Here is a 12,085-nt window from a genome sequence, read left to right on the forward strand (position 1 = left end):
AAATATAAACAAATCATATTCGCCAAATGTAACAGTCTTAAACAATGGACATGTCATGAGCACAAAAGCCTAAATAACAGCTCCCTGAAGAGAGATGTCGTATACAGCACTGATTCCACCCGATGGTTGTGCTGCAACGCTCCCCGGGCCTGGGTGCAATGCATTATAATAATTTGACAGGGGAGTTGTTAGGAAAATGCCTTAGAACTTCCCATAAGTTTCCTCAAGGTGATAAGAAAAGTAAACACGGCCTCTGTGCCTTAGACAAAAAGCCCGGCCACCTTCAGGAAGAGCTGTGGGGCTCTGCGGGCTTTGTAATTTAAGGCAGGGGTCAGCGTGGGGCTTACAAAGTGAGGAAGCCCCCCACCCCCAGCCCGCACCCCCACCCCACTCTTTCAGCAGAGGGGGACAGGTCAGCTCCTACTTAAATAAAGGTTGAGTCAGGAGGCCTCGCTCCTAGGCACGCCGGCCGGCCCACACCGTGGACATGCATGACCTGCTCGAGGGTGAGAGTTTAACTGTTTGATGATTTCAATCTCCTGTACAAGCTCCTGAAGGCTGATGAGGCCTGATGTGATGCTTAAGAGATTGACTTCATCACAGGCAAACAACAGGGCCACCGCCAAGTTCACAGATGAACTGTTAGAGTAGGGCCTTAGGACTAACAGTTTGAAGGTATTTGTTTTTTTTTATTAATATTATTTTAATGTTCTTTTTTCAGTCTTTATTCTTAGTTTTATGCAGCAAATGTATACTGTAGACGTATGGGTTGCCCAAACAATATCATTCAATTTGCTGATAAAATCTATGATTTTACCTGAAATCATGTTTTAAGGCTTGGTGGCAAAGGTCATGTCTGGACTGCATCTCGTCCATCTTACGTTAAGATACCCTTTTCAATATTAAGGCAAGTCAGTGTGGAAGCGCTCACCAAATAATTGTACTTGTTTGGTTTTACAAGAAATACTAATCAGTTAAGCAACGGGCATGGTGCAAAATATACATTAATTTAAAGAAACAAATGAATAAAATTGAAACGGATTTGCTTGCTGTCACAGCCACGGCCACAGCAACAGCCTGAGACATGGAGTACTTTGTCTTTATGGATAATAAACTATAATTGTAAGGTGCAACAAAGTGCATAATTGGAGTGCGTGGAGAGTTGGTATAAATAGGCTACATATGCAAGTCATGAAAAATCAACAGGTTGTAATGTAATGACACTCATTTAAAAATCACCATATTCCTGCCTATGCTCGTCTAGAGTGTCTTGAACTAGTCCAGGTCCAAATAAAGCGCATATTCGCGGTCCTGATGACCTGGTGCGCGGATCCCTCCGCATTCTTACCCTTCAAAGCATAAACATCCTCATTTCAAAGAGGAGGGCAGGAAGTTTGTAAAGACAGGAATTTAAATCTGTGATGCCCGCGTTCATTTGAGAACATTCTGAGTCCCGATATTCGTCTAATGTTTATCTGCCATTTTGAGTATTTTTCCAGCATTTTAGCTAAAAACTTATTTCATACTACGTTTCTGTGCCTTTATATGGCTAGTGTCTAATTACAACATTTATTGCATTTCAAAACCTATTTCTGCAGGACATTTGAGCGCATAAGCCTTATATGTAGGCTATGTCCTAATTAATCCGATCGATCCAATAATTCAGCGTGAAAACTTTTCATAATCTACTGTTGCAAATGACTTATCATACAATCATACAAATTAAATTTAACGGAGAACTAACACTGACTGCCACCGAGTTAAATGCAGAGGTAAAATGTTTTGAATGACTAATTTATGTTTTTCTATGTCCTATTATTGTTGTTGTTATTGTTGCTATTATTACTATTACAATTATATTTGTGAACAACTCATGATGCATTCGGTTCATTTCATTTTTATTCGACTAATGCTCAAATAATAATAATTTTGATCAATTTGCTCTCACTAACCGAACCTTACCTAGCTTAATATTAGGCTAAGCAAATGAAAAGGTCAATAGACTGAATAGACTAAAAGTGAGATTAATTTTAAGACTGCCAGTGATGGGATTTGAAGTAGTGGTTTCTTAACCTTGCCTTGTAGAGTTTTCTGGAGCAGCTGGGTAATAGCTTGGACGCGCGCGGCAGGTCGGCGGTGAGGCGTTGACACACATAACAATGCTGTTGCACCTGCGTGGGCTGGGGAAAAATGCCCTGCTGAAAACCCGGGGGGACAGCATGGGTGGCCAACGAAACCCTACTCCCTCGTACCTTTCTGTTTCTAATGGCACTGTAGGTTATGGAATTGCAATTAATCTGTCTGGCGAAAAAAACAAGAACAGCTTTAATGAAGGCATTCACAACATCAATTAAGAGCCCATGCAACGTTGAGCCATTCGTGTAAATGTTTACACTGTGGCGCAGTGATAATTTCAATGTTTTAGTCGAACTGCAACTGTTGTTTATTAAATAAAACGTCTAAACCATATCGTCCATTTTAAAAATGACTTGTCTGCTGATGTTTTCAGTCTATCACCTTGGTTGTTGCGCTAAATGCAAATATAGGCTATTTTGCTTATAAATATTGCCAAACGTTAAAACACACCTACCTCAAAGTAAACTCCGAAATGACAAGGAAAATTACATTTTGTATTGGGAAGTAATTGCTGAAATATTTCGGGGCGATTTCACATTGGTCTGGGGAACTACTCTACCCTCTCCTCGCAGAGCGACAGAAATGACGAAAGCGGAACAAAGCATCACACAAATTAGTGCGCATATATCCACTGGATACTTGAGCGAAGCTGACGAAGGCGTCAGAGTGCCTCGGGAGAGGATAACTAAGTCGGACCTTAAAACTGGGAACTTTATGGACAACGTGCATTTCGGAGGTGCTAAAGACAATCGAATGAGGGTCTTTTTTGGAGAGCACAGTGGGATCGTCGTTATATGCGTCTGTTTATGGTGACGCTCATAACCATTTCGTAGAAAGGCATGCAAAAAGGAGACAAAAGCGCAAAATATAAGGTAGGTTGAGTAGATGTCTTCCTCCGCCACGCATTTTTGCTCACACGTCCTCTGTCTTCACAACCACCTTATAGCTGTTACTTAACAGCTTGATGTATGTTTTTCTTTTTTGTTTGATGTTTTGTTTTGTATTGTTTGTTTTGTTTCAGAAGCGATGGCATCTTACCATAACCTAGAAGATGACGCAATGGCTTTGATGGTCCATGACACCAGCACGGTTAAAACCGAGGAGTTTATCAAAGAAGAACCGGCTCAAGAGCAGAGTTCGGAGAAAGTGGACCCGTCCCAGAAGCCCCCATACTCCTACGTCGCCCTCATTGCAATGGCCATTCGGGACAGCTCGGAGAAACGGCTCACCTTATCTGGCATCTATCAGTACATCATAAACAAGTTCCCGTTTTATGAGAAGAACAAGAAAGGCTGGCAGAACAGCATTCGACACAACTTGAGCTTGAACGAGTGTTTCATCAAAGTGCCCCGGGAAGGCGGGGGCGAAAGAAAGGGGAATTACTGGACCCTAGACCCAGCTTGCGAGGACATGTTCGAGAAAGGAAATTACCGAAGGAGGCGACGGATGAAGCGGCCATTCAGGCCCCCTGCGGCTCACTTTCAACCTGGAAAATCTCTCTTTGGCGGGGATGGATACAGCTACCTGTCCCCTCCGAAGTACATCCAGTCTAGTTTCATGAACAACTCCTGGCCGCTCAGTCAGCCGCCTGCACCAATGTCCTACGCGTCTTGCCAGATGACAAGTGGCAATGTGAGTCCCATCAATGTCAAAGGGCTGTCAGCCCCGTCGTACAACCCTTATTCCCGAATGCAGGCAATGGGTTTACCGAACATGATGAACTCATACAACACAATGAGTCACCACCAGCATCCTCACCAAGCCCAGCAACTGAGCGCCGCCACTGGTGCGCCGTCTCCGGTCCCCTCCAACAACCCAGCGGGCCTGCAGTTTGCCTGTGCCCGTCAGCCTAGCGAGCTCTACTCGTACTGGGACCATGAGGCTAAGCACTCGTCGCTGCACTCTCGGATTGACATTTAAACGGAGCCTCTTCGATGTAAAAGAAATGCAAGAGGTGATGCTGGCGTGTTGAATCTTGATTTAAGTATTTATATGTGACCTCTGAAGTTGATCGATTTCTGAGGTTGGAAAAGCAATACTTGTCGAAATCAACATAGAACACAGTGGAAGTCTTAAGAAATGTACTACTTGCCAAGAAGATTTCAAGTACAGGCTGAACGACAGAGAAGGCCCTCTCGTCGGGTTGTCCTGCATTTGACAAAGGTCTGTTTTGTATCCTAATTACCCCAAAAAGCGAACAAAGGATCGATTTACCAGTCGCCAAAGCCAAAACTTTTACAGTTTTACGCAAACAGGGTACAAAACCTGAAACCGCACACCTTTGTAGAATTATCCATGAGCAAATTGGTTTACACGAAGACGTTATGGTAATTGTCTGAATGTCAGTCTACCTCTAGGTTGTGTTTATAAAATTGCATATATGTCTGGTCTGTAGCCGAATCCAGATAATTTGAGATTTTTGCCTGTTTGTTTAAAGTCAAGTTTGATGGTAGAATACTTTTCAGTTTTGTTTTGTTAGAACCCTTTAGTTCGCGACTTACGTATTGATTTGCTTTTTTGTCAAGTCGATTGTTGCTTTCTAAATTGTTGGGACCATGTTAAACCAGCACTTATTTTATAATTCGAAGTTCTTAATAAATGGCGATTTTCAATCGGAATTCCTGTGGTATCCTTTTCCATTTACTTCACAAAATATTAATGTTAAATGCAGTGGAATGCAATTTTCATCTGTTGCGTAAAAATATTATTATTAGGCTATTGCTATTTTTATTAATATTATTAATATTATTATTATCATCATTATTATTATTGTTATTATTATTATTAGGCTATTATTATTACTGATGTTTTTTGTAACCCAAATATATTTTGAATAGACCGATAGGCATAGGCCTATTTAGGCATAGGCAAATCTAGGCTACAATTGTACGACACATAGCCTTTATTTCAAATTGAGATGATTTAAAAGGCAAGGCTTTTATATTTTTTAAAACTTGGACCCATCTTCAAATTCACTGCGTATCGGCAATCTGCTCCCAAATCAGGCATCATTGTGTTGACCATTAACATCGGTCTTAGCCAATGTCACAGTTATCATGCAGAATACAGAAATGCGCAGTGCCTTATTTGCATAGACTAGTCTGTAAATAAAGGATAAGAAGAGCGCGTGATATGAAAGGTAGTGTGCCCTGATTTGGTGCAAATTTTAAAGTAATTTTCATCATACAGCCTCAAATATTGATGAAATAGTAGGGCCGACGTTTTGAGAAGTATCATTTTCCAATGGCTTATGCGCTTAAAGCTGGCTACCTATTGCGTTGCCGTCGCCGTCGCCATTCCTCTTGTCCAGGAAGTTGCTTTTCGAGGCTATAGAGGTGTTTTGACATGTTCAACTGGGTAATGCGAAAATATACAATCAATCAATCAGTCTATTAGCTTTGGTTTGACTATCTAAATCTCTGTATTCCTGAGGGTTTACCGAAAACAGAAAATAGTTGATTGACAGGTGAGCAACACATAGGCTAGTCACCTTTGATCATTTTCAGTTAGCGGCATTATGCACATGCAGCCTACACCTGATAATAAACACTCTGCATAGTTGGCCTACATTTAATTTTGTTCATAAATCACCTGATAACCCTTTCAACTCCAATGCAACTTAAACCGCTTTTTACAGATTTGAGATGTCCCTATGAACTTCAGATTTTTTCATAAATCGTGGAGAATAGCTGAGTTGATAATATGTCAAAGCTACTTTTCTTGTCTACACTAAGAGTAAAATAAATTTGGCTTGTAGCCCACCTTTTACACCATTTTTAAATCCAATAATGTTGTGTTCTGTAGGCCTATGTAACTAAGGGTAGCTTACTGTCAACATCATGGCCGCGCATGAGGAACAAATATCGAAATTACACGTTTTGGCTAGGCTACTGTAAATGGCAAATGTGCTAAAAAGGTGCCTGCAAACCTAACCAGATGTGTGATAATGCAATATGTTTTAAAAAATTTTTTTAAAAAAGTCCCTTTAACAGCCTACTCAAGTAGCCTACGGCTTTAATATTTTGGATAGCAAACTTTTTAAATATACAGTATATATTAATATTAATTGACTAACTGTTGCATTTAGGAAGGCCCAGACTCGATTATTAATTAGGCTACGTGCTACATAGCAGGCCAACAAGTTGAATATAACGGACTGAATCTGGTGTTCAAATGTGAGCGCGCTCTAAAAAATAGATACATTCTCAGTTTCAGAAGTGTTTAATCTATCAACACATTTTCTACAGTGTTCCACCATCCCACGTAGATTTGGCACGGATAATGTGTAATACTACTTCTCTCTAACAACAATAAAGTGCTCAGAGGATAACAACTGTATTGTGGTAATCGACACTGAATGTAGCCCACAAATGAACCCAGTTAAAACAAACATTGTATTGAGAAAAGTTAAACAAAAAGACAATAACAAAAACAGTGGTCTAAGAAGCTTACTGTAGAATACATTATTGATTAGTTTGATGAAATAAAAAAGTATGGAACTTAAGGATGATCTAGTTGTTTTCCTCATACAGTATATGATCATATTCCATGTATACATGTCTACACATACATGCTATTATGCTGTTCAACACTCTTCAAACAAATGTGTTGTCCCTATCTGGACACATGATGTGTTTGAAAAAAAAAAAACATGCAAGTTGTGTTGTTTTGAACACAAGTTGTGTTTTTTTCAACACATATTGTGCAACAAATAAAAAAAGGAAACAACACAAACTCTGTTGTCCCTATCTCAACACAGAGAGGTGTTAAAAAAAAACACGCAAGTAGTGATGTTTTCAACACAAGTTGTGTTAAACACATATTGTATAACAAATAAGAGGGAACAACACAAACTCTGTTGTCCCTATCTGGGCATGTGTTGAAAACAACGTAGGTTGTGTTATTTTCAACACATTGGTTTTAAGAGTGAATATAAATCAGTGTATTAGGTCTTTGTATTCCGCCATATTTAGTGGAATAACTAAATCCTATATATAAGTTGGAGTTGATTTGAGAAACTCTTTGAAAATTGTATGTTCATAATTTCAAAGAAAAGAAAAACTTCCATAACCATAATGTTTTAAGAATCTTTTTTTTTTCAGAATTGAATTTAGATCAGGCAAGTTGTTGTTTTTGCATGACATTTTTACATGTAATTTATGGAACAAATAATATTATACAATTATAATAATAATAATAATAATGATAATAATAATTGATCACGTTTTCTGGAAGAAGCCAATAAAGCTAGTCTGCCTCATGAACATAATGTGGGCTTATTCAGCGAGCTTGCATGCAAACATGGTGCTGTATAGCATCTTCATCCCTCTCGCTCTCTTTCTCTCTGGGCAAAACCGTGCGGCTTTTACCATCCATTTGCATAGAGCAAAAATGAAGAGGGGATAAGAGTGAGCGTGTTTGACTATGTGAGTGTGTCAGTTGTGTGTCAGACGCAGCTAGCGGGTCCCTTGGGAGCCATGCTGTGTTTATGGACTCAGACATTCTCAGCCAGTGCATGAGGTCCAAGCGAGAGCGATGTGTCTCCACTTCTGAGAGATGATGACTAGGTGCTCTGGAGGTACAGTATGGGGATGCGCTTCTCTTGTTGCCTGGCTCCTCTGGCCAGTCTGATGAGAGATTATTTACATGTCATTTTTTGACTATTGCAAAGCATGTTCACGCCAACCAAATGTTATGTTCACAGGAAATAGGCCCTCTGTTTGAAAGGTTTTTTTTGTTTTTGACTTATTCAACTTTTTTCTTTTTTTTTTTTTACACAATACTGGACACATTCTGGACTGTTTACTGCCGCTTAACCACTGTGTCTGGGTAGAACAGTAGGATTTCGGTTTTTATGGTAGCTAATGCAATAACCACAGCTTGCATCCATTATTCTTCACATATTGCAAAAATAGGTCTCATAACGGAAGGAAAACAAGTAATTTTCTTGTGCTTGACAAACTAACAATGGCTGGGCCCCTGGTGCACATCTCTTCCCGATGATCCTCGGATAATGGGGCCATCTCATGTCCTTCGATCATCTGGCTCTGCTTCAAGTTGATGCGCCACATTCAGCATGCGTGTGCAGGCTCCAACAATGCAGACAATGGTGCGTGATATAACTGTTCTGTCTAGCTATTTAAATGCAGTGTGTTTGGTTAATACCATAGCCTCTTACAATTGAATTCTTGACATTTTTGGACTTGTTTCTAATTTGACATTCCCAGGAGCTTCGAGCCGGACTCGTCCCTCTCCTCGTTCTCAGCGTGCTGTTTGAGTTGGACTTTGCACATTTCACCTCAGTCCCATTCAAATGAAAGAATAGGGGTCATCATTATTTATAACACAGTAAACACCAGTGGGGGCACGAGAGAAAGGCTGAGTTTTGAGAAATCCGGCCATTGTTGAGAACTTGCAAAGACATATACAAAAAAATCTCATTCAAATCAAACACGCTCGTTTCAACCAAAGCAATCAATTCCACTAACTCTATGAAGCTGGAATCTTCTCTCTCTGTGTCAGAAGGCTGTACAGCACTGTGCTGGGCCCATGTGTGTGTGCATACAAACATGTATCGTTTCAGACAAAGTTGAGAACCAGAAATCAGTTCTCTCCTTCAGACAATGAAAGATAGGAATATTCTAGATGGGCACCCACCAGACAAAATGTCTATACAAGCTGCACATAGAGAAGCAGAAATGATACATGCTGTCAATCAATCAATGATTCAGCCAATCAATCAATCAATCAATCTGTCAATCTGTCTGTCAGTTAGTCAATCAATCAATCAATGCCAAGACCTGGGACCTGGTAATCTCCCCCTATCACTGTCCACTCTCTTTATCTCTCGGAGTTCTGCAACGGATTACTGCTGAGGCCACTCCATATTTTGAGTTTACACTTCCTTATCCTCTTGCTGACTGCACCGTGCACATGGCTATGATTTGCATCCTCTTAACCTCCTCAGCCTCCCTCTCTTCTCCTCCTCCCTCCTCCTGCCCCCTCGCGGTCCCGCCGCCAGGGGTAGCCCTGTGCGGCTCCAGATGAATGGCCGGGGTGAACAGCCAATGACAAGTGTCAGAAAGCATGTGCGGCGGGGCCGGGGCAGGCCGCGGGGCAGTGGGCAGCGGGAGGGTGCGCGAATGCTGCGCGGTGTTCCCGGAGCCAGGCAGTCTCTCTTTCTCGTTTCAGCAGTGGGGTTCGGCCCCACAGCGGTGCTCTCGCTCGCTCACACGCCACGCAGTGTACATTCTGTCCCCTTATTCCGATGTCTCCTTCTGACGGCAATTTGTCACAGATTCGGGCTACTCTTTAAGTTTGTTTTTCTCTCTCGCTGTCTTTTTTTTTTCTCTTTTTTTCAAAACAAGTCAAATAACTTAGCGCTCTGTGTTTTGACCTCGCTTTGATGAAAAACAAAAATTCCAAGGATGCTAGTTCCCTCTGAAGTGCTGATTGCTTGTGGGGGTAATGGTTTGGATGTTAAACGGCAATACGCACACACGCACACATATGCGCGCACACACACACACACACACACACACACACACACACACACACACACACACACACACACACACACACACACAAATATTGCATAACTGGGTGGGTGCCTCCATGTTGGTGTGAATGAGAAATGGGGATGATTGAGTGAGAGAGAGAGAGAGAGAGATCAGAAAGCCTACAAACACAACTCTTCTGAAGAACAACAGACAATGCGGAGAAAGTCTACATTAAAAATGTGGGCTAAAATCCATTTCACTTCTAAAGCTAAGTTGGGCATATCAATGTTAATTTATTAGATCTTCACTAGAGATAAAGCCAAGCTACACATGGGAACACATTACTGCATAACTTAGGTAAATGTGGTTGCCATTAACTATTGAGAAAGGAGATGTAAGCACCCATTACTGGTCCCAATCACTGAGTAGGCTTTGCCAGAACAACCATGACATTTTCTAATGCCCTCAAGCAATGATCATGCCTGTGTTTATAACTATTATTACTTTTTTCATCTCGAACATTCACCCCCCGCACTCATCCATTTCCAATATCGGAGTCCAAATGTGACAAGCCATATCCTTGAGCCACACACGAGCAGTCTGGGATTCATCTCTCGTGAGCCTAATCAGTTCCAGAAAGCATCAGTCGCACGCTAATTCGCAGGGCATTGTCAATACTACGGGTGCCATCTACTGGCAGAAATGGGTACTAGTGCTGTGACGTTTGCGCACAACGTCTTTGGCAGAGTCAAGGCCTACACTCACAGTTTGTAGCCTACGTGCAAGCCAGAAGTACATGGACTGTTTCAGGCCAATACTTTTTGTGAAGTAGTACTGTTCACTTCCTCGTGCGAAAATCATATGTGGTTTCTAAAACCTTACAACATGAAGATTTTAGTTGAATTGGATTGAAATGTAATAATCAAGCCTTTACGTGTGCCTTAGGGTATTAAACAGCCCCATAGTCGACACACATATTTGACCAACAACAGGGTGTGTCTCCGGTGTGGACATAGGAGAGACATTCTGTAAATCAAGGCCACTGAATTATCGCTGTTACAGTGAACATCCACCAGACGAATCAGTCATATAATTGACTTGATGTCGTGCACATAATCTACCAGTAGGTGGCAGCCGTATTCCACAAATTACAAAATAGCCCGGAGGGTTATATTGTGGGTTGGAGAAGGGAATTAAACTGTCCTTGCGTCTGCATGCAACGGTACACTGATGTTTTGATATAAGCTAAGAACCCCAACACTGATAAACACATTTATTTTGTTTGAGTTCAGCCTAATGAAGATGGTAGCTACAAATGACTTCTATAAAGTCTTTCTTATCATTTACATTACTTCCAGGCACAGTATAGGCTACGCAACATCATTCAGGAAGGAATGCTGCTCTTTAAACGTACTGTTTCATGGATTTGATATATTAACCAGGATGGGCGGCTCATAATGAACCACCGTGACTAAAGAAAAGTCAGTGTAGGCTACCAATAACAGTCAATTAATTGGTTAATTATGCCTATATTAGCCTAACTGAGCCAAGCTAAACCTTTATATCAACAGTGTCCCAACGCATCAACCAGTTTACTGAATACCACTGAATGAACATCATTCAAACCCCCCCCCCCCCCTGTTTTTCTTTCTTTCTTTCTTTTTTTATTTAATGATATATACCAATTGTCAGTTTGTCTGAGAGTCATTTTATAACTTATAACATAAATCAGAAAACTTCACAAAAAATCAGAAGGCTGATGACAAATTATATTACAGATTTTCTTTCCTTTTTCAACACATTGGCACATTGATGATCCTGTTCAAAAATATCTGGGCCTCTGACGCAGTTCACAACATACTCGCTATCTTGGTGGGCGAACGAGAGAGATTTCAGAAGCTGCCAAACACAACGTGTCACCATCTGCGTCAGATGGCACGTTTCCTCCCTGTGCACCACACAATTCCTGTATGTGGGAAAATTCACCCATTTTCTGTGCCAGGGTGAAACACATCACCTGTGGCAGCTGGCAGTGTTGGGGCAGGATTAGTTTGGTTTGACTTTCATTATGATGACTGTCATTATCTCCCTGTGGTGTTGCGCACTAACCTTCCAAATGCTAGAATTGTATTTGGCATATTTATTAGTGCTAATTGAGTTGGTTTAATTTTACCATGGCTACGCGAGCACACACACACAAAAAATAGAACCAATGAGATCACCTCATTTTCACTTCCTGTCAGTGAATTTTCATTAGCCTACAGCTGCGACACTAGAGGTGCAAAGTGTTTTGCTGAGTACCTGTATGCGTGCTCATCAATGACTGCTGAATGACTTCTCCAGGCAGGTGGAAAGGAAGATCCCTTGAGTGGTCATGGGCCGCTGGATGCGGGGGACAGCAGGCTGAATCACTTCCGATTGCTCACCACCTGTAGGAGTGAAGAAGACCG

The 12,085-nt window shown here is 41.2% G+C and overlaps 1 protein-coding gene across 1 annotated transcript; it reads left to right on the forward strand.

Moving 5' to 3' along the window:
• The first annotated feature begins 2,790 nt into the window (after positions 1 to 2,790).
• On the forward strand, positions 2,791 to 4,754 carry foxl2b (forkhead box L2b). The gene is made up of 2 exons (XM_062523835.1): positions 2,791 to 3,008; positions 3,158 to 4,754. The coding sequence occupies exon 2, from the start codon at positions 3,163 to 3,165 to the stop codon at positions 4,054 to 4,056; it is 894 nt and encodes a 297-aa protein (XP_062379819.1). The 5' UTR covers positions 2,791 to 3,008; positions 3,158 to 3,162; the 3' UTR covers positions 4,057 to 4,754.
• Positions 4,755 to 12,085: the final 7,331 nt, after the last annotated feature.

The sequence above is a fragment of the Sardina pilchardus genome, chromosome 2, assembly GCF_963854185.1.
Source record: "Sardina pilchardus chromosome 2, fSarPil1.1, whole genome shotgun sequence".
NCBI classification, from domain to species: Eukaryota; Metazoa; Chordata; class Actinopteri; order Clupeiformes; family Clupeidae; genus Sardina; species Sardina pilchardus.